This window comes from Vulpes vulpes, chromosome 1 (assembly GCF_048418805.1).
Source record: "Vulpes vulpes isolate BD-2025 chromosome 1, VulVul3, whole genome shotgun sequence".
In the NCBI taxonomy this organism is placed as follows: Eukaryota; Metazoa; Chordata; class Mammalia; order Carnivora; family Canidae; genus Vulpes; species Vulpes vulpes.
In genome coordinates this window covers 51,370,531-51,394,387 of record NC_132780.1, presented here as the reverse complement: position 1 = coordinate 51,394,387, position 23,857 = coordinate 51,370,531, and the positions used below count along the sequence as shown (strand labels likewise).

General features: G+C 37.8%; 1 protein-coding gene across 21 annotated transcripts in view; it reads left to right on the top strand.

The window, feature by feature from the left end:
• Positions 1–23,857, top strand: part of CDC14B (cell division cycle 14B) — a 100,699-nt gene that overhangs the window by 49,678 nt on the left and 27,164 nt on the right. For all 21 annotated transcript variants that reach the window (XR_012002633.1, XR_012002641.1, XR_012002642.1 and 18 more), the window contains 3 exons: positions 562–654; positions 15,106–15,182; positions 21,025–21,091. Coding sequence is in view for 17 of the 21 variants with exons in the window: in XM_072764049.1 (XP_072620150.1) it covers positions 562–654; positions 15,106–15,182; positions 21,025–21,091 (237 nt within the window). In the remaining 4 variants the exon portion in view is untranslated. The remainder of the gene's footprint in view (positions 1–561; positions 655–15,105; positions 15,183–21,024; positions 21,092–23,857) is intronic.

The window sequence follows — 23,857 nt, the reverse complement described above, 5'->3', positions numbered from 1 at the left end:
ACAGATCTTGAGTGCACAACTCAATGAATTTTCACAAAGTGAATATAGGTTACCATCCTGGTCATCAAATCAAGAACAGAACATTAACAATGCCACACAAGAGCCCACTTATGCTGTTGTCTTTGCTCCACCCTCACGCTGTCCTCCTACCCCATTCATCATCTTGATTTCTAACAGAATGAATTATTTTTGCCTGTTTTAATATACCCTTTTAATTATAAAGGTTTGGGGAATGTACTTAAGAACAAAAACAGAAAAAGCCTCCCCTATCACTGCCTTTTCCAGCATCTTATGTATTCTTTCAGAGCTTATGCTCCAAGCATATATCTCTTCATGTCCCCTCCCTAACCCCTTAACTGTACTTTCATCCCAGTCCAAGAACATGTCTTTTTTGGGAAAGTACGTGGTATTTTGGGCTATCAAAGTCAATCATTTTCAAGATCTTGCTAAGATGAATGCTTATACATTGTAAGGTTTGGAATTTATCTTCATCACAAAATGAAGTTTTAGAAGACTCAAAATTAAAAGAGAGAATACTAACAGCTGTTTATCTTTATATAGTCCATCACAATGATGAGGAAGAAAATTATTCATTTTACTGGCTCTGATCAGAGAAAACAAGCAAATGCTGCTTTCCTTATTGGATGTTATATGGTGAGTATTTAATGGATTTCCTAACATATTGCATAGTGAACATGCATCCAATGGTGCTACTTCAAAGCAATTGAAATTTTGAAATTACTTTTTCTAAGATAGTATCTTGATTTCTTTCCAGAAGGAACGTGTTTTGCTTTTAAAGATTTGACCAACAGGGAAGCCTGTGCATTTTGGGGGGGATGGGGTGTATGGGAAATTTCTGTACTTTTTACTCAGTTTGCTGTTCTGAACCTAAAACCGCTCTTTAAAAAGTCTATTTTCTAAGAAATTGACCAACTCCCAGGAAGACCTTTGTATATGTTATGGCACTTAAGGTTAGAAAAAACAGCCCCCAAAGCTTTGTTTTATAAACCCATGATCATTTAGTGAGGTTGTGAAAGTAGAACCAGGACCAGTAAATTTTTTCCTAGAGAAACATCAAAGTGCAGCACATGAGGTAAGAGTGCTTTATAATTTGAATATAAGTGATTTTTTCCTAACTAAGATGTGACTCTTAGGTGTATTCTTACAGATTCTTTCCATTTTCATCAATACATCTAGCATGAAGATATGGTGAGTCCGTATTACAGGAAAAAGGGTACATGCTACATAGGCTACACAGGACATCAAGAGGTCTAGTTGAATCATTGGAAAATATGCTTTGGAATAGCCAATATTTATACAAGAGTCATAAACTTCATTTATTTTAAGCATCACAAAATATCTTTGTTTCTTTAGAGTCACATTTTATTACTGCCTAGTACTTTCATCTATGGGAATACTTTAGCAACAGTTTTTCCAGAGTAGGCTGAGAGCTCGTCCAGAATAGTGCCCCTTATCTGTTTGTTGGTGTGGAACCTGGCTGCCCTATTGATGGAAGAAGAATAGCTAGTGGATGTGTCTTCTACTCCCACTCACCATTAGGGGATTGTTTTTGAAATTCTTTAGATAAGTTTTTTTTCTTCCCCAACTTGCTACTTGCTTCTGTCATGCTTTCCTTCCTTTGAAAATTATTTTCTGGTACATAGTTTAATGATTTGGAATATATAGTGATTAAACCATAGGTTGATGGTACTAGCTGAAATTGCACCTAAGCATTTACTAATTTCCTTTCTGTGTTTAAGGTAAATCGTTAACAAATGTAATTAGGGCCTTTTTGCTTTTAACTTCCTCTTCGAGTACTTACAGAAGTATTTGATAGAAATATTTCTGGTCTTTTTAAAAAAAAAAAAAAAGGGCAGCTCTGGCACAGCGGTTTAGCACCACTGCAGCCTGGGGTGTGATCCTGGAGACCCGGGATCGAGTCCCACATCGGGCTCCCGGTGCATGGAGCCTGCTTCTCCCTCCGCCTGTGTCTCTGCCTCTCTCTTTGCTCTCTCTGAATGAATGAATAAATAAATCTTTAAAAAAAAGAAAAAAAAAGAAATATTTCTGGGATACTTCTAAGTTTTCTTATCATCTCTAAATGTGTGAAACACAGGTTTGTAGATTAGGCCTACTAAAATTTGACTTCTTAAGCATACCCAGATGTGGTGCTTTTGTTTGTGTTTTTCCCATCTCTCCTGCTGTGTATTGTGCTTAGGAAAAATTCTTAGGGGTAAAAAGCCTAGACTAGTTCTTAAGAAAAAGAGTATGGAGAGGTGGCTCTTTGAATAACTGGAGCATGTGGTCCCATTACTTAGCCCATCACTGGGAAGAGGACCCCATGGATTAGAATCAACGATGACAGCTTTACAGAAAAAGGGATGCAGCCAGAATTCTTGGGGTTTGTAAAATATTAAAGGGAACCCTGGAGAAATGGCCCTTAGTGTGACAGTGAAAATATTTACCCATCCAGGAGAAAATAGAGGAAGACACTCTGTTTAAGAGAACGTGCTCCTGAGTAGAACACACACAGCTCTATTTGCACTGCTCTTGGCTCAGTCATTCATCCCTGGTCCATGACCTGTTCCCAAGATGGGGCACGGGGAGAAGGCTACAGGGAGCCAGACATGGGGACGTCAGTGAAGAACCCTCAGAGGGTTGTTGCAAGCATGGTGGGAAACAAGGATTTTGTTAAAAACAGTGCTTAATAATTTTATAAATAAGAAATCTCTTTTTAAAAATCTTGTTGCTGTTGGAAAAAAACAATGACCCCTTGGCATATTTACTGAAAATTTGTTGTCATATTTGTTCTAAGTTTGCTGTTGGTCTTTTGACTTTGTTTATGTTTGCATTTTGGCATGTAAAAGTTTATTTTTCTATATTTAACATATTTAGAGTTAGAAATCCTTTCGGGATTTTATACTCTCAGATTGGCACTGATTTGATTGGTTAAGAAAGTGCCAGGTAAGTAATTTGGACATTCACTTGAGTTCATTCCTCTGCTTAGTTAAAAAGCCAGCTTGGCAGGAGGATTACAGCTCTTGGCTGTAGCAAAAGTCTTTGCAGCCATGACTGGCTGGCTAAAGTAGGGGCTTGGAGTTGAAATGATGGTAGGTGGGAAGACAGGAGAAAAACTTCCAAGAAAAGGAAATTTATTTATTTTTAAAGATTTTGTTTCTTTATTAGATAGTGTGTGAAAGAGAGCACGAGCGGGAATTGTAGGGGAGAGGGAGAAGCAGGCTCCCTGCTGAGCAGGGACACCCCCCTCTCCCGACTCTGGGCTGGATCCCAGGACCCTGGGATCATGACCTGAGCCAAAGGCAAGATGGCTTAGCTAACTGAGCCACCCAGGAGCCCTGAGAAAGGAAACTGATCAGTAGCAGAGGAGTGTCAAGATATAATATAGATACCTCAAAACAAATATCAAAGTAAGTAAGTGAAAATTTGATCTGGTTGAAGTCTGTTGAATCCTCTGATTAAAGATTTTTAGAAAGAGTGAAAGTTCCCTAAAATTGATCTGCAGCCTTCATAACCATTTTTTGGGGTTGTTGAGGAATTTGGAGATAGTAGTGATTTTTAGTGATTAACGTGGAAGATGGTGTGGTAATGTTAGAACAAAAAATCTGGAGGAAGAACTGTCAGTAAGAAAGTATTCCCAATAAGCTGACTCTCTATCCATCTTTTTATACTCTGGGCCTCTGAAACGAATGTCTTCTTCATCTTCATGTATTCCAAAGGACCTAATACGGAGTGTGGAGCAGGCTTGTTTTTTTTTTTTTTTTTTTTGTTTTTTTTGTCTTAAAAGCAGAGGAGGTTAAGTTTTGCAAATACTCAACTATTAAAACAGGATTGATACGCTCATCCTTTGTTAGTCCCTTTTGTCAGTTGGTCAGGTGCCACCTGTGGCAGAAGAAGTGAGATTATTGGCTTAACTATTCATTTGTCTTTGTGTATTTCCAAGTATTGCATGTTATGTGGCCTGGTAAATGGTTTTACCAACTATCTGGAATGGTAGGAGCTTTGGTAACAAATTGTGGTGAAGGTAAAATTCTTTTATATAGTTGAAGAATAACAAAGATAACTGAATTTTTCTTCTTACAGAAAGATAAATATCACATCATTTTATGAAGTCATCAGTTTACCCTGTTGTGATAACTCAGTGGTTATTATCTAGCCAGATTTTGGGGGTGGTGGCATTTAAGCTGTCATTTGAAGGAAAGGTGAATTTTTAAAAAAAGATTATATGTATTTATTTGAGGGGGAGGGAGAGGGAGAAGCAGGCTCCCCGCTGAGCAGGGAGCCCAGTGTGGGTCTCGATGTGAGGCTCGATCCCAGGACCCTGGGATTATGATCTGAACCGAAGGCAGATAGATGTTTAACAGACTGAGCCACCCAGGTGCCCCTGAAGTAAAGGTGAAATTTTTTTTTAATTAATTTTTTTTTTATTTATTTATGATAGTCACAGAGAGAGAGAGAGAGAGAGAGAGAGGCAGAGACACAGGCAGAGGGAGAAGCAGGCTCCATGCACCAGGAGCCCAATGTGGGATTTGATCCCGGGTCTCCAGGATCGCGCCCTGGGCCAAAGGCAAGCGCCAAACCACTGCGCCACCCAGGGATCCCCTAAAGGTGAAATTTTAAGTGGAAAAGCAAGTGCGGGGATCCCTGGGTGGCGCAGCGGTTTAGCGCCTGCCTTTGGCCCAGGGCGCGATCCTGGAGACCTGGGATCGAGTCCCACGTCGGGCTCCCGGTGCATGGAGCCTGCTTCTCCCTCTGCCTATGTCTCTGCCTCTCTCTCTCACTGTGTGCCTATCATAAATAAATTAAAAAAAAAATAAAGTTGTTTAAAAAAAAAAAAAAGGAAAAGCAAGTGCCCTTCAAAACAAATTCATGATAGTGAAGAGAGTATTCTGAAAGTAAAAGTTTGAAACTTTGTTTTGTCATTTTGTTGTGAAAATGTCATGTACATTTATACCTTTGAAAATTTAGAAAATTTTCCTTAAAAAGAAACCTTTTATATTTATATAAGTAGGATATGTGTATATGTGTGTGTACTATAACCATATGTTTTATGTTCACCAGTATAGTTTTATCACCTGTTTTTTTTCAGTCAGTGGTCTGTCCTTCCACTTTAGCACATACTCCACCATCTCTGTACCTGGATTATATTCATATTTCCTCCATTGATCTAAAATGTCCAGAGCAATATCTAATCCAGGACCGTGTATTGTGTGTGACTATTGTGCCCTTAATCTCTTTCACACATGCATGGTCCCTTTTTGCTAACACTGATTTATGAGACCAGACCTCTTATGGACTGTTCCACTTTTTGAATTTCTCTGTTTTTTTCCTTGTGGTATTTTTTAACTTGTTTCTCCATTCTCTGTATGTCTTGTGAACCGGAAGTTAAATCTATAGCCTCATGCATTAATAGTATATGTTGCATCGTATCTGAAAACAAATGATACCTAAATTACCGTTATGGATGCTAAAAATGACCACTGGATTTGGTGCTATCAAATTCCTTTAATGTATGGTTTTCTCCTTTATAACTTAGTGGGTTCTGTATGGTATCATTTTGGAACTATTTGTATGTTCAGTACCCTGTCAACTATGAATCTAGTGTTTTATTTTTTTTAAAGGTTTTATTTATTTATTCATGAGAGATACAGAGAGAGAGAGAGAGGCAGAGACATAGGCAAAGAGAGAAGCAGGCTTCCGGGACTCCAGGATCACACCCTGAGCTGAAGGCAGGTGCTTAACTGCTGAGCCACCCAGGCAGCCCAATATTTAGTGTTTTAAAACAACAGTTAATAGTACTTGCCTCAAACATTAAGTATATTTGAGTTTCAGTAAAACCATAATTTCTAATGATTTTATTCATCCTTCACTTATTAGCTGACTTTCTTTTATGGGAATTGAACTTCCCCTCTTCCAGCCGAGGCTCTGGTTATCCTGAAACCAATTTCCTACTAAAAAGGCAGAATGAATGGTCTTCTCCCTTTAAGTGCAGTTTTCAGTCAAGGGTTATATTAATAGCCACAAAAGAAAATGTTATAACCTCTCTTAAAATCATCTAAATGAAGTTTCAGTGGATCTTATACTTATTTGCTAAACATCTAAAAAATGTACAGCACTTTCCCCATTAGTTTTTAACAACATCTGATTAGCATTTAGGAAATTGGGAATTTACTAACCAAATGTCCATCATTGCTAGAGGGAATGAAAGAAAATGAGTGTAATCATTCCCATATTTGCATTTACTTATCATAGTAAAGTTTCTTTTTTAGTCACAGCACCCATTTAAATCAAGAATTGAAACAGCTGTACATGATTTTGTTTATATGAAGCTCTTGGAAAGATGTGTTTGTTCCATAGTGACAGTAAGCATATCAGTGGTTGCCTCAGACTTGTGGGGAAGGGGGAAACATTTGGGATTAACTGAGAAGATCCACAGGAGAGCTTTTGAGGTGATGGACATTTCCTACTTGGATTGTTGTGGTCATATAGCTGTGGACAGTTGAAATCTATTGACCTATATACATTTAAAATGTATGTTTTCGTTGATTGTAAGTTACACTTCCATAAGTTTTGTTTTTTTTTTTTTCCCCCCAAGCAACCAAAAAGAAAGCAAGCAAGGGAGCTGAACTTACAACAAGGCTTTTAAATCAAGATACTTAAAAAATGAAGCATTAACTGTTAAATTTATTAATATTTTATTTTATTTTAAAGCACAATCACTAATCATTTAAGAAATGATTGTCACTTTCTGTTACTATTTATTTTTTTATGTGTATACTTTGTAATAGAAGTGGTGGTGTGTTATTATACTAGTGGGTATAAATGTTAATTTTTATTTTTTTAAAGATTTTATTTATTCATGAGAGACACACAGAGAGAGAGGCAGAGACACAGGCAGAGGGAGAAGTAGGCTCCATACAGGGAGCCTGATATGGGATTCGATCCCTGGTCTACAGGATCAGGCCCTGGGCTGAAGGCGGCGCTAAAACGCTGAGCCACCCGGGCTGCCCTAAATGTTAATTTTTAGTTGCAAAACAGTTTTTTTTTTTAAGTTTTTATTTATTTATTCATGAGAGACACAGGCAGAGAGGCAGAGACACAGGCAGAGGGAGAAGTAGGCTCCATGCAGGGAGCCCGACACAGGACTTGATCCTGGGTCTCCAGGATCACACCCCAGGCCGAAGGCAGCGCTAAACCACTGAGCCACCCGGGCTGCCCGCAAAGCAGTTTTTTGGAAGAGGCCACTGAGCTGGCTTTTAATTTCAATTTATGTAGAGTATCTGGCACCAATTAATAAGCATTCATTAAATGTCTTTCTCTTTCTATTTCCTGTTTCTTTTGACTATTATCATACCTTAAATATTCTTTTTATATTAAAAAACAAGAAAGTTGCCATATTATCTTACTGGTCATCAACTTTGGATAGATCTTATTGACCAGCAGTTATATTTTTCTGCAGATATATAGTATTCAGCTCTTCCACAAGTTAAATGTATTTGAGGGCTAATCTGGGAAATTAACCCTTTTTTCTAACATATTTGTGGCTGTGTTCTGAGTATAAAATAAATGATGCAAGCAAACTCTTGGTACATAGCTTGCAAATTTGCTTTCCTTAATGTTTTAAGAGATTACTTTGGGAGAGCTAATTGTGCTAACATGTAGATTCCTTGTTCAAAATTTATCACTCTGTAAGTAGTATTTTTTATTTCTAAGCAATTTTTGTAACCTTTAGAATGGCTTACCTTATAAACATTTGCATTGAAAATTGTACTCATTAAATCCTAAGAATTTATTAATTCAGCAGTCTGTGAATAGAATCCTAATTGTGTCAGATTTGAGATTATTTCAACAGTCATGATAAGAGCTCAGAGACTTAATTTGTTAGTTAATGATGGTCTTTTGAATCTCTGGTCTACTTCTTAAGGATTTGATGATTTTCAACCCAGAGTAGTCAGTGCTAGGTGAAGGTGGCTACCTGTTGAAGGGATCATGTAAGAAGCTAAGACAAAGGGAGCAGAAAGGATCTGAACGCCACAGGTAAGAATCCAGTTCAGGAAATAGTCTAGCTGGGGCAGCAAAGACTACAGGACCAAGGGGGTGGGAGGGACAGCTCAAGGTTTTTTTTTTTTTTTTTTTTTTAAATTTATTTATTTATTTATGACAGTCTCACACACACACACACACACACACACACACACACACACAGAGAGAGACAGAGACACAAGCAGAGGGAGAAGCAGGCTCCATGCCGGGAGCCCGACGTGCGATTCGATCCTGGGTCTCCAGGATTGCACCCTGGGCCAAAGGCAGGCGCCAAACCGCTGTGCCACCCAGGGATCCCAACAGCTCAAGTTTTTATAAGTACTCATCCTTGGGCAGATACCGTGGTGTCGGTGACAGGCAGGGCAACAGCAACAGGCTGCTGTGAATAGCAACCAGAAGGCAGGTTAGTGTGAGGTGTGCCCAGAAGGGGACAAGGCCATGTGGTGGAGGTAGCTGTGGGTATCCCTGCTGATGTCAGCCTTGCTTCCTTTCTCGCCCTAGTGAGCCTGACCGCAGCTATTAGAGCCACCTGGGACACAATTTGGGGAAAGAGTGAAGATAAATGGCTCTCTCTGTTATAAGCTTTGATTGTAGATCTTTTAAGCTCTCTGGAATGTTGGAATCCTGTCCCTGTTTCAGTACTTGTTTTAGATAGTATGGTTTCTTGTCTATAAATAAGGTCTGAGCAGTAGGCTTTCTCCATCCAGTAACAAGCAGTGTGATTTTGGGTGACCAGCAAATATCACAGGTTGGAAAGTAGTGACCTACTAGATTTATGTAACTATTTATAAATAGTAGTTTGTTTTTGCTAATGTTTAAAAATTAGGTTTCATGCAAAAAGAAAAATTAAGATTTTTGCTTTGTTTTGAAAAAATATCCCTACTGCCCACATAGTATAGCCATGTGCACTAAGACCGAGAGCCCAGTTTCCTCACGTTTATTAGATGTCTGGTCTTGGTAGATATATGATTGCTATGCCAAACTTGCAGTTTCCCTTTATCTAAATTGAGGATCATTATACCAACCTACTATATTTATAAATAACTGAAAAGTTAAAACTACTGAAATATAAGGCCATCTGATTTTTTTTAAGTGATAGAATTTTTTTTTATATTAGTGCAGGAGCTGTGAAAGTGATTTTACCTTGTTTACTTATTTTATCATATAAAATTGTATATTGTATATAGTCTTGTCCCTGCTCATCATTTTTATTCAGCAGTTGGATCTTGAAGCTTATTTCCAACGTGTGCTGGTTCATGAACATTCTGTGTTAGTCTGGAGAGTGATTTTTTTTTTTTTTTAAAGATCATTCAAGTGTTGGCATAAGAAAGACTATGTCATCTGGTTGAAGTGAAAATAGTTAATACTGGAAACATTGTGATATTTCTCCATGAAAAATATTTGAAAATGGCTATGGGTTTATCAGGCTGCCACATTCGTTGTAGAATTTAAACACCCTTTGTTATTCTTCATTCTCATGATGATTGTGTAATATTTTAGTTTTTAAAACTGTACCAAAGGTTCTCTGAGTACATAGCTTAAGCTTCTAAACGTTGTATGTGGGGATCCCTGGGTGGTTAAGTGGTTTAGCGTCTGCCTTCGGCCCAGGGCATGATCCTGGAGTTCCGGGATGAGTCCCACATCAGGCTCCCTGCATGGAGCCTACTTCTCCCTCTGCCTGTGTCTCTGCCTCTCTCTGTGTGTCTCTTGTGAATAAATAAATAAAATCTTTAAAAAACCCAAAATGTTGTATGTAAGAATAAGAAGCATGTGTTAAAATGATTGGGCTTTATTATTTGGGGCCTGAATTGTCAGGATTGAAACCAAATGATCAGGCTGTAATTCTTTTCTTTCAATCCACTGATTTCATTCATCACTGGTCGAGCCCTTCCCAGGTTTCAAAACATATGTCTGTAGTCTAAGGTTCAGAGTCTTTACATGGACTGGGGCATGCAGATGGTAATTTAAAAATACGGACATGGAAGTCCTAGAAATGACTATGGTACTACTCAGCAAAGAAGATCTTTGCACTGTGACTTCAAAAAGCACTACCGACTTATCAGATATTTGTCCCACAATATTTTATTCATCCTGTGAGATTGCCATTTGCTTCTTCAGAGAGATTACTTACCTCAGAGAGAGAGATGACAGCATGCTCCCCCTTCTGATGCTTTCTAAGCCATGGGGCTTGCTTGCGTTTACCTCTGCACTTGTCACCTATTTGCTTATTTATCCTCTCTTAACTGAAGTGACTATTTCCTTACTCACTGTTTATCATGCTACTCTATTACCTATTGCTGCCTGACGAATTACCCCACTGGGCTGCAGTCATCTGAAGGCTTGTCAGTTAACACTGGTTATTGGCATGGGGCTTCTCTTCTTGCCACATGGGCTGCCCGAGTACCCTCACTTAATGACACCTTGAGGTACCCAGAGTGAGAAATCCCAGACAGAAGCCACAGTGTCATTTATGAGTTAGCCTCAGAAGCCACACACTGCCATTTGTGCATTGTTTACACATGGGTGCCCTATTCATTGTGGGAGGGGGCTCCGCAAGGTGAGAATGCCAGGAGGTGAGCATCATGAGGGCTGTTTTGGAAGCTAGCTACCGCAGCTGTTTAATCTCTCTCTTGTTCCTCATTTGTTGCTTCCTATTTTTGGACAGCAATGTGGAATTAGAATGACCATTCTATATTTGTACATAGCTTCTCATGAAAATATACCAAAGGAATTTGAAAAGGACCTAGCTTCCAAATTGCTAGGAACACTGACGGTTCGTAAAATTACACTGATTTAGAGTTTACTAATTTGAGGATTTGTGTTAATATAGGAGCCATTTATAGGGTTTTTCTTATATTTAGAATAATTTCATATGGCAAGGCCTTTTGACTAGGGAAGATGCGTGGGTATACAATTAGAAATGATACTAGCTGCAAATATTTACTTAATAGTTGTGTGTCTTGGTCCTTTTGGGTAGGTATAACAAACTACCAGAGCCTGGGAGGCTTATAAACACACAGAAATTTATTTCTCTTATGGAGGCTGGGAGTTCCAAGATCAGGGTGTGTCAGCAACCTGGTGAGGGCTGTCACATGGCAGAAGGGAGCTAAGGATCTCTGGAGCCTCTTTTATAAGGCACCCCCTCCCATCCATGATGGTTCCACCCTTATGGCTAACTATCTCAGAGCTCCCATCTAATAATACCATCACCTCTTAGGGGTTAGGATTTTAACATAGGAATTTGCAAGGCGGGACACACATTCAGACTATAGCATTATATAAATAGACTCATTCTGAGTCTATAAATTTCCTTTAACTTATCTCATTATACCCAGTATCTATTTATGTACATTATGTACAGTCATTCCACAACTGGGTTTAAAATAATGTTTTTGAAAAGTTTACTACTAGGGATTTAGTTTTTATTCCCCTAAAGGATCGGGCTCCCTATAGGAAGCCTGCTTCTCCTTCTGCCTGTGTCTCTGCCTTTGTCTCTGTGTCTCTCATGAATAAATAAATAAATAAATCTTGTAAAAAATAAAAAATAAATAAAAATTACAAAGGATGCCTCGGTGGCTCAGCAGTTGAATCTCTGCCTTTGGCTCAGGGCATGATAGGGCATCTGGGATCGAGTCCCACATCAGGCTCAGGGAGCCTGCTACTCCCTCTGCCTGTGTCTCTGCCTCTCTCTTTCTGAGTCTCTCATGAATAAATAAATAAATAAATCTTTAAAACAATAATAAAAAATAAATATTCCCCCAAAGGAGAAAATGTTACATTGCCCTTGTGTTCTTTGAATTAAACTTGTGTTCCAAGGCTGACCAACAATTATTTAATGTATGAAGAGGCATTTAGTGTATAAAGAGGAATTATCTTTTTCTTGAGGAAAAATTTATATAATTTTAGAGACAGTCTTGCTAGAAATAGGGAAACCTGAAAGAGGTCTCGATTTCATTTAATTTAAATTCTGTGTACATACACATACATGCATAAATACAAATGAATCAAATCTTGTTCTCCCTCTCATTGGCTTCAAGGTGTTTTTTTATTTGGTTTTTGTTTGTTTTGGTTTCAGGGTGGTCTTTGGAGGGGAGTCTTTATCTACTAGTAAGTCCCAAAATAGAAGAAAGAGAAGAAAAGACTTTTCTGATGCTGTACAGTAAACCTTAGAAGAGAAAAGAAAGATGTTGGAGCCTAACAAAGAATGAGGAAATTTGCAAAGGAGGGGGTTGGATTTAAAATTATTTTTAATGTTTCCTAAAAGAATTATCATGCTGTTTTTCCAAATGAATAATAATAAAATAGAAAGTCATGTGATAAGTTGAAGCCTAAAAGAGAAGTAATGTATAGACAACTAAGACGAGTAAGATTACAAATGATTATGTGTGCTTTAGTTCATGATAAATTGCAATCTTATATGAGTTACGAATACTTTTTTTAAAAGATTTTATTTATTTATTCATGAGAGACACAAGGAGAGAGAGAGAGAGGCAGAGACACAGGCAGGGAGAAGCAGGCTCCATGCAGGGAGCCCGATGTGGGACTCGATCCCGGGCCTCCAGGATCACGGCCTGGGCTGAAGGCAGTGCTAAACCCCTGAGCCTCCTGGGCTGCCCATGAGTTATGAATATTATACTTGAAAATTTGTACTAGGTTCTAGGTAACAAAATATTTATTCTTGGAATTGATGTTTTTTTCTTGTACCTTTTTTGTGGACTTGTATGCTGCCCTAGATAAACGCTACAAGATTCTGTATAGTTAATTGAAGTTTTGTAATTTTTTTTTTAGAGTAAATGGGGTGAAACCATATTGAGAAACAGTGTAGGGGCACCTGGGTGGCTCAGTCAGTTAGGCAGCTGCCTTGGCTCAGTTCATGATCCCAGGGTCCTGAGATCAAGCCCTACATCAGGCTTCCTGCTCCCTGGGGAGTCTGCTTCTCCCTCTGCCCCTCTCCCTCCTTGTGTGTGTGTGCACATTCTCTCTTTCAAATAAATAAAGAAAAGAAAAGAAACAGCATAGACACTGGGAAAAGATTCCATTTATGATTCTTAAAACAGAAAATTGGTAGAATGCCCTTTGGAAGGTGACTCAGCTGTTACGACTAGTTTTGGGATATGTCCTTCTCAGAGTTTTAAAGATCCTTGTTGGATCTGTGATTGTATGATTTCTCTTAATCCAATGATTTTTTAAAATTTACTATTCTAAGTAGATTTAGATTAGTGAATTAAAAATTCAGTAAGAGTCCATGTATAGTATATGAACCAGGAGTTTGAAATGAAGCCTAAGAGATGGGTCCTCACTTCATAGGGCTCACAATTAGGTTGAGGAAACAGCTCATATACGTAAGTGATGGAGATTAGAGGTTTACAATTTTTTTTAGTGATTTAAAAATATATTTATTTATCTGTTTTTTATTTATTTTTATTTATTTATTTTTTCAATGTATTTATTTTAGAGAGAGAGAGCATGCATGAGAGAGACAGAGGGAGAGAATCCTCAAGCAGAATCTCTGCTGATCATGGAGCTCAGCATGGTTCCCGAACCCATAACCCTGAGATCATGACGACCTAAGCTGAAATCAAGAGTCAGACACTTAACCAACTGAGCCATGCAGGGACTTCTTTAGTGATTTCTTTTTACTAGTAAAAAAAAAAATTTTTAGAGGTTTTATTTATTCCTGAGGGACAAAGAGAGAGGCAGACATAGGCAGAGGGAGAAGCAACCTCCCTGTGGGGAGCCTGATGTGGGACTCGATCCCGGATCAGCCCTGAGTTGAAGGCAGATGCTCAACCATTGAGCCACCCAGGTGCCCTACTACTCAAAATTTCAAGTATATTATCCCAAAATAAGCCTTAGCGGGGATCCCTGGGTGGCGTAGCAGTTTGGCGCCTGCCTTTGGCCCAGGGCGCGATCCTGGAGACCCGGGATCGAATCCCACGTCGGGCTTCCGGTGCATGGAGCCTGCTTCTCCCTCTGCCTGTGTCTCTGCCTCTCTCTCTCTCAATCTCTCTGTGACTATCATAAATAAATAAAAATTAAAAAAAAAATAAGCCTTAGCATGGAATCTAATTTATGTAAAAATATATGTGCCAAATCGGATGCTGGTGGCCACCTCTCCTTCCACCATGTATGAGCTGAAAATGTCCTGCCTTATGGGAAGATTCTGAGTTGGAAAAAGACTTGTGCCTTCAGATTGAATGGGGGTCAGGAAGTCTCAGGCAAACTAAATTGGAGATTGAAGATGACTCACTTAGAGGGAGGCCAGTGAAATTCTCAAACTCCAAATTTGTGAAACAGGTTCTTATAAGAGGAAGAGAGGATGAGGCTAGTAAAATATTTCTGCAACACTAGAACTGAGAAGACAGTGGAACAACATGTATGAATTATTGAGAGAAAGGAACTGTCCACCAAAAATCATATGCATAGTAAATGTCAGGGCAGAAAACAAGAAGCTTTTGGACCCGAAATGCTAAAGAATCTACTTGAAGTAATTCTGCCAGATAAGGTGAAAGCCTAATGTAGTTCTGAGGATAAAAGAAGCCAATGAAAATAAGAAGCAAATGCAGTTTTATAGGAAACCTGTTCAGTACTTTTAAGTAGTTAAATTTAAATGGATGGAATTAATCAAACTCTTGCTCTGCCTTATGTCCTCGTCCTCATTCTCAGTCTACCTCCTAGCTCCATCCCCCACACACTTCTTTATAGTCATTTCAGTGGATTTTCAGGAAAGGGATGAGGCTAAAAGCATGTGCTCAGTCTAATATCTTGATTTAGAAAATCTGTTTTTAAAATGCTCTACTTGTTACCACAAAAGGTTGTTGGGGAGTTGTTCAGCGCTCTTAGTGCAAGCAACAGAAAATAGCTACAGCAGATTCCAGCTAAAAAGGAATTGGCTGATAGGGTCCTGGGTGACTCCCAAGGTCCTTGGGAAGGCTGGAGAATCAGGCTCAGTTAATCAGAGAGAAATTATACAAACTTTTGCAGTGACAGCACTGTATCTTCATTTAGAAATAAATTGCTTTTTTCTTCTCTTTTCAAATATAGGTTATATATTTGGGGAGAGCTCCAGAAGAAGCATATAGAATATTAATGTGTGGAGCTACATCCTACATTCCTTTCAGGTAACTATAAGAATGATATGGTAGATTCATTCAATCAGGTACTTGCCAGAAATATCTTACTATAGTTGTTTCTGAAAAAAAGAAGACCTGGTAAATAGTCTTGTTAGAGTGGGTACAAATAACACCATAGATCTGGGCAGCTCAACTACTGACATTTTGTCGTGGGGGCTGTCCTACGTATTGTAGGATGTTTAACAGCATCCCCAGCTTCTGCCTCCTCGTTGTCAGTAACACCTCCACCTCCGTGAAATTAATTGTGGAAAGCAAAATGTCTCTAGACATTGCCAGATGTCCCTCGTGGCAGTGAATCACTTCTATGTGAGAACCTCTGCCACTTATGGAAACTATGCCTTGTAATCAGATGACAGTCCTGGAATTATGGTACTCAGAGCCACCCCTGAGAAATTTGGGTCCTGAAGAGTTAAGAAATAAGTTTTCCGATAAATAGTAGTTAATTTCAGTGGCATAAAGGAATCTCTTTGTCCTAGCGATACGCCCGCAGAGATGGTGGCTGGGTGAGGTTGCCAAGTGTGCTCCACTACTGGAAAAACCAAATGGCTGTGTCATAGAAGTGGTATATAAGTAAAGTCTGTATGTAAATGGGTAACAGCCTCATCCTCATCTCACAACTTACCAGGTGATTGTGTTGAAGATATTTTGAAAAAAACTTGTGTTCTTAAGTTCTAAAAGTTTCTCAAAATCCTTGACGTGGGTACATAATCAAGATATTGTATGGCACTTAAGATGTAATAAACATGAAATAATTTAACTGATTGCATACTGTGTTGATAATTTCAAGTACTGCATTTTCTTCCACTCATAAGTTAGTAATTTTAGTATTGTTGCATATGCCTTGGATGCCTGATTTTGAAGGTATGTCCTTGCTTTTAAAATGTAAGGTTGTGAATTTGACTTCATTGTGGACAGGTTGGGTCTCCCACTGACCTTAGCAGAATCTTCTTCAGTAACTGTAGGACTGTCCATGGACTTACTCCATGAAATAGATAGTTGTTTCATTTCTATATTACCTTAAGACTGTACTAAGTGATTTAGCAAATTAGGAGAATTGCTTTGAACCCAGTACCATCACCTTTCTTTCTAGTGCAAGGATTGTGTTAAGTCTTCTGTTATTTGAGGTGGGTAGGAAGAGATGAAGGTTATTTTCTAAACTGGAGAGTGCTCTATTTCTCAACTTGAAATATAACAGCAGCCATAAATTCCTTGAGAAGAAATGCTTGTATCTGTGGTCTGTGAGTCACAAGAACGTTGGTATACAGTGATAATTTTGTTGTTAGCTTCTTTATATCAGTATTCCTTTATAATAGTGCCATTCTTAAAGTTTATAACTTAAGGTCCTGAAATAGAATAAGCACACACATTTCATATCACCCAGGTAAAGGTCCATGGAAAACTGTTGATGTAAAAGAGAATTTGCATTAATTTAAATGCAAAGGCCAAAATAGAATAAATTTTGCTTTTTTTTGCCATTACCTGTGTTTAAAATTACTGAAGTTTGGCACTGAGAAATGAAGTTTGGCACTCCTGGTCCCAGGAGCAAAGTGAGTAATTCTCTAAAAAATAGGACTTGGCTAGAAGCAGCTCAAGTTTGTAAAATTTGAATCTTTGTAGTCCTAGATGCCAAATATTTGATATATCTAAAGTATTGTTTCTCCAGATATGGTCTGTAAATTAGTGTCAATCTGCGAACTTTTTGTTACCAGCTGTGATGAGAATAAGAATTGCAAGTAGAGGGGATCCCTGGGTGGCTCAGCGGTTTAGTGCCTGCCTTTGGCCCAGGGTGTGATCCTGGAATCCCGGGATCGAGTCCCAGCAGGCTCCCTGCGTGGACCCTGCTTCTCCCTCTACCTGTGTCTCTGCCTCTCTCTCTCTCTCTCTCTCTCTCTCTCTCTCTCTCTCCCTCTCCCCCTCCCACTCTGCGTCTCTAATGAATAAATAAATAAAATCTTAAAAAAAAAAAAAAAAAGAATTGCGAGTAGGATTTTAGAGACTTTTATAATAATTCAATAGAGTATTTTAATGTCTGTGGAATCAAATATTAAGAATTTGGGCTTGTATTTAATGTGTTTTTTCTTTTGCTCTTCTAGTAATTCATTTTTATTTATAAGTAAAACATAAAATACATATGTATTTTTTAGATAGAAAGTTTTGTTTTTTTTTTTAGAAAGTATTTTTTACATGTAGAAATTATAATGTTATTTGGGGTATGTAATAATACAATACTATTGTATTTCACACTTACTGAATTTTACGAAAGTATCAGCAGAGCAGAATAAAAAAACCTGTACTTCACATTTTAGTGTTCTGTTTAACTTACTAATTAGAGAGTAGGTCAATCAGAATTAATAAAGCTTGATATATTTTTTAAGCTTGAATATTTTGAAAGAAATTGCATTATAGTCTTTCATCCTTGCCACTTTAAGTATGTAGAATAAATATATGCACTTTTTAAAAAAATATATGCACTTTAAGTGCACAGTATAAATATAGCTGTAAACAAGAATAGCATTAATTTGCAGTTAAACATTTTATGCTCCATAGCAATATTTAATTAGATTTAATTCAACTAAGATATAATTCTTTAACCACTGAATTTACATATGTTTATATATACATATATATGATTTCTTAATGGATCATATCACGATTTTTCTGCCATTTAAATGAAAATATAGTATAAAATGTAGTTCAGTGTTTTCTTGATACTTTAGGATTATTGTCAGCAATAGCATATACTGCCGTTCTTTGGTATTACCCTTAATACACCTTTGCTTCTTAAATGATTGGGGAAGGGGGTGCTCTGCTTTCTGTTTTCTTCGGAGATAGTGTTGTATAGTTTACTATTGACATCAGACCGAGGAGAGTTTGACTCTTAACTTCTGCCACTTTGGTTCTTTACAAATGTGAGCCTTGGTCTCCTAGTTCATAAATGGGAATGACAGTAGGATCGCTTTAATGGGGTATGAGGATTAAACACCATGATGTATATCTTACTACAGTTAAAACCCCCCACTAGTCTCTCGCGTATATGTAACTACCATCCAGTTCAAGGCACAGAACACTGCCAGCACTCCTGAAGATTCCCTTCACCCCCCCCCCCCCCCCACCTAATATCTCTGTGACTTCCACCACATGTTTTTCATGCCTTTGAACTTGATATGAATGAAGTCATATAGTAGGCATTTTAGAGAGTTGGGACCAAACTTTTTAAATACATAATGCCTGTGAGATTTATCCATGTTGTGGCAGGTATCAGTAGGTATCATGCTTTATCTTTTTACTGCTTTTGTAGCATTCCACTCAGTGTACACATCACAGTTTATTTGTTCTTTGTCCTTTTGATGAATTCTTGGATTATTTGCAGTTTTTGGCTACCAAGCTGCTGCAAAAGCTGTTATTTTAAAACTAGTATTTGACATTGTTTTGCAGTTTCTCAGCAGTACGCTTTCATTGATTCTCATCTGCCTTATTTATCTAAAAGATTTTATTTTTAAGTAATCTCCCTCCACACTCAACTTGGGGCTTGAATCCTGAGACTGAGAGTCACACACTCCACCAACTGAGCCAGCCAGGTGCCCCCTCATTGCTTTTCTAAGTTTGTTGAACGATCTTAGTGACACATCCCTGCCCCAGCCTTATATACAGATTCATAGCTACTTTTCTCCTGTTTGGAATAAGCCTGATTGCTTGGGTAGAAGGAATAATGTGTGGGTGTGTTTAAAGTTGGAGGTATTAAGAAATAAACATGAATGAGTAAAGAAAGATTTTTGTTGTCTAATCAGGTAGTGTGATATGTGAGGCAGAACTTCAGCTAAGCCCAGATTAAAGTTTGTGGAATCCTCATTGACTAAAGCAGGGCTTGGCTTGTAGTAGGTTCTCAAAAATATCCATTGAATAAATGCATCAAGTTATCACAAAGATTGAATCAACATGCCTTTGACTTGGGAAGAATTCTCAGTAGATAAAGAAGATAATAAAAGTAACTGTGGAGACAGGGTTAAAAACATGAGGATGCAACACCATATATCCAGTCATAATTTTTAAAAAGGATTTATTTGAGAGAGAGAGAGAGAGAGAGAGAGAATGTAAGCAGGGGGAGAGGTAGAGGGAGAGAGAAAATCCTTAAGCTGTCTCCCTAGGACCCTGAGATAATGACCTGAGCTGAAATGAAGAGTCAGCCACTTAACCAACTGAGCCAACCAGGCGCCCACCCTTCCACTGATAATTTTTATTTGGGTTTAGATTAAATTACTTCATTTCCCTATCCTAGGTTCTCTATCTAAAATGTTCTTTATTCCATGAAAAAAATTATTCCTACAAAACATATGTTTTGTGTTGATTCTTTAGGTCACTGATTCTTAAACTTGAACATACATCACAATCACCCAGAGGACCTGTAAGAGCAAAAATTCCCTGGCCCACCCATAGAACTTCTGACTCAGTAGGTTTGGGGGGGAGCCTGGGAATTGACATTTCCAACAGGGTTGAGTGATGCTGCTTGACCAGGGACCACACTGCAAACTGCTGTGGGCCGTATTATTTTTCTACTTCCTGAAGATTGCCAATAAACTGTTGGTAAAATCGTTTCCTAGGCTTTGTAGAGAACTTTTCTAGGTTTTAGAAGAGCAGCTTTTTAAATTAAGAGGCCTACAGGACAAAAATGGCCTGTTGTAAGACTGTGTGCAATCCTCTGACGGCTAACATAGAATTTACTTCAGGAATCCGAGCCAGTTCAGACAGTAATGTCAAACTATTCTCAGTGAAAAAGATGTCCTTTTCCACCTTGTTCATGTTGCTATAAGGTTTGTGTAAGTTGAAATTTTTCAGTGTGCAGTTTGAGTTTTCAGCTAAGTGACATTACAGTGTGAAAACCCAACCAAGGCAGGCAGGTAATGATGGCTTCGGCAGCAGTCTGGTTCCAACGAAAGTCCAGATAAGAACCATTTGAGAATCCTAGCTGTTCAGCATTTCTAGAATGATCAAACTTAATGTTGCCTAATTCTGAATGTTTTCATTTCGTAATGGCTCAGGGTAGCTGGAAAGGAGAAGCCAGTGGGAGTAGAGGGTGGCCTTATTTTTCTGGACAAACTCTTAACTGACATTAAGAGATCTGTGGTAAGATTAGTGATAGATGTTGCTGTGGTGTTGGGCGGAGTTGTCTGTAAACTAATTTAAACACCTCCCCAAGAGCACTGTGGTTTTCTAGGTACTCTAATCTTCTAAAAATCAGAAAGAAGTTATTCAGTTCATTTGTTAAAGATTGTGAATGCATAATGAGAAGAGCAGACTGCTTTTTAGCTCACATGTAGTATTACATATTACTGTGATTTCCCATTATCTTTTTTCTATGTGGATGGACACATACTTATATTGCACACATATATGTACGTAAATATGGAGTCAAAAGTAAATCTTTCCTGGTAACAATTTCATGTGGTATCTTCCAGTTTGAAGAAAAAATGCAATGCTTTGCCTTTTTGTGTGTGTGTGTGTGGGGGTACATATTAGATTAGAGCTCAAGAAGATACTTTTGAAGTCTAGCCATCACGGCCAGAAATGATCTTGGGAGATCATTTGAAATTCAGATAGTGGTCATTGATTCACACCTATAAAACAGTATCTACCAGAATAGGTAGAAACTGCAGTGAAATTTATAACAGTGACTTATCCCTGATTAAAACCCAAAAGGCAAGATTTTTTTTTCAAATCCTTGTCCTGAGTTTGTGGTTTGATTTTAAATTCTAGGCAACTTTTTCTTGAGGCAAGCGTACTACAGAAAATTAAATTAACTAAGCTATGTATTTCAATACTTTTGGGATTTCAGAGATGCTGCCTATGGAAGTTGCAATTTCTACATTACACTTCTCGACTGTTTTCATGCAGTAAAGAAGGTAAGTGATTCATAGGATGAGCCCAGTGTTAAATTGGAAAGTTACAGTCCAAGGAAACCTGGTCCTTCTTCCACAAAGATTTTCCAAGATGTGTATGATGTCAGAGATACCCCATTTTCTCCACTAATGTTAGAATGATGTCAAACCAGAAAAGTTTTTCTGAAGCTGAGTGTTTCTCTGAATGAGTTGATAGAAAAGCTACTTGAACAACAGAGGATGATAAGAGAATAGTTACATACTTAGGTGCTAAATCCAGACTTGCTTTGAGTATGTTGTGATTTCAAAGAAAAATAAAAAGTAAATAGATTACTGGTTTCCAAATTCTCTTTGATTTATGTATTTTATGGGTCTAATATCCACCAATCCTATTTACAACGGACATTTCTAGAACACAGTAACTGAAATAAACACTTCATTTTTGTATCTTAAAGTATTCAGTTTTTAGTTCAACAGAAGAATTTGTATAGCCCATTAGTTTGTTACTAGGTTTTATATAAGACTAAGTAGGTCACCACTGCTTTGTCAAAGCTATTTAAAAATAACTCTTGTGTTTTATAACCAGGGCTGCCTGCTGTCTTTGACTCCCAGGGATATTTTTCATATCACATTCTAAATGAATGGGGTTCCCTGGAGTTATGTGACGCAGCAGACTCTGGTTATAACATTCCCTCCCTCAGGTATGTGTCTTGAATGTCAGGGCAGCACAAGAAACAAAGACTATAAATCAGCTGTCCACGCGTCAAATAAGTCTTCAACAACATCTCAACTTTTGTATGACTTGTATTTTCAGAGGCAAAAGGAACCGGGTTTACTTTCTTATGTAATGAAACATGGTGGCTTTCTGAGAATTGTGAGGACTAATTAGTATACAAATTCAGAGATTAATTAGTATGCTTTTTTTCCGGTATTAGGCAACAAAGTATGGAACTTAATGGTTTTTTTTGGGGTTTGAGTCTGTGGACTATGATGGAACTGGTTGAGTTTGTTGCTGTAGGCTTTGAGGCAGCTCCATCAGGTCTCCGATTAGGTAGGTCATAGGCAGAGGGAGTGATCAAGAGATGGAGAGACAGCAGGTATAAATGACCCCTTCCAACTGCAGTTACAGTTCCTGCCAGATGGACCCCTGGGAACTTCTGATGTAGGCAGGCAAACTTGTCTTGATCCTAGAGCTCCCTTCTCTCCTTTAAAAGGAGAAACTTAGCCCTGGAAATGGTCTACTGCAACATTTTTATAGCAGTTTCTGTTGTTATTTCTCAGCTTAGTTTTTTTTTTTTAATCAGCTATTACATCCAAAGTCTCATTAATTAGCAGGAACTATAGGCTAAGATTGCTTTTCTCACTCTTTATTTATTTTTTTCTGATTTTCAATTTAAACTTTTTTATTGGTATCTGATTTGAAATATTACTGCATGTATAAAACATTTATAAATATAATTGTGACTTAATTTTAATGCAACTTCTAATAGGCTCTCCTTATGAATAGAAATTGCCTATAATCTACATTTTACTGTATGTTTCTGTTAGAAATGTCTAGTTCAAATAGTATGATATATATTGAGTATCTTGAATTCAAAGAAATATATGGTGTTGGAATTAGTATTAAATGGCTATATATATATATTTTTTAAATGGCTATATTTTTTAAAACAGGGACTTTTTGTTTGATATTATAGCCTTGTTTTTCATTTGTATTTCAGTAGTTTACATTTTGAAAGCTGAGTTTACAGAGTCACCCCTTTTAAACCAAGAATATCTTGCTGATCAAGAAACTTGCTTATGGGATGCCTGGGTGGCTCAGTGGTTGAACGTCTGCCTTTGGCTCAGGGTGTAATCCCAGGGTTCTGGGATCGAGTCCTGCCTCTGGCTCCCTGCAGGGAGCCTGCTTTTCCCTCTGCCTGTGTCTCTGCTTCCCTGTGTCTTTCATGAATAAATAAAATCTTAAAAAAAAAAATTCTTACTTACAGATGAAAAGTATAGTGTAGAGAATGTAGTCAGTAATAGTATCATAACATTGTCTGGTGACTGCACTTATTGTGGTGAGCGCTGAGTAATGTATAAAATTGTCAAATCATTATGTTAGACACCTGAAACTAGTAAAACATTGTGTGTCAACTGTACTTTAATTAAAAAAAATTCCTGCTTACATACTGCTTGGCTCATGGATTAGTGAGCAGGGACAACACTTCTCAGAGGCCACCAGCATGTCTTTGTCTCAGAAATGAGAAAACTGCTTATTTTGCTTACCATGATCTGCCCACTGCAACTCAGAGTGAGGCCACAGAGCAGAACTTTTTTTATTGAAAGAATTTTCTCAAAATTTTGATTTTTTTCGTTTCAGGGACATTAATCTTTTAATTCAAATTCAGAAGAATGTGAAAGTGAAGATATTTATGACGTGGTGGGATTTACTTAGGATAAGTTAACCTAGGTTTTTTTCTTTTTTCTTTCTTATTTAGGGTTGATCTAATAAGTTGGTAGGATTACTTTGAAGACATGGTTTTTCAGCTCTGCATGGATAGGTTGATTGATGAAGGAAAATTTTAAAAAAAAAGCAAATCTTATTAAAATAAATACTGTTATAACTGATTTTCCATATAATGGAAGCATTGAAAACACATAGTCTACCTTCCTTGAAAACTATTGAGTGGAACAAAATCTAAATATAATAATGTTCTTATGGGGTACCTCTTGATATTTTTAATTAGGAAATTGGATTAGAAATTGTTTTCTTACTTACATCTTTATTCTTAAAAGCTTTCCTTTGGA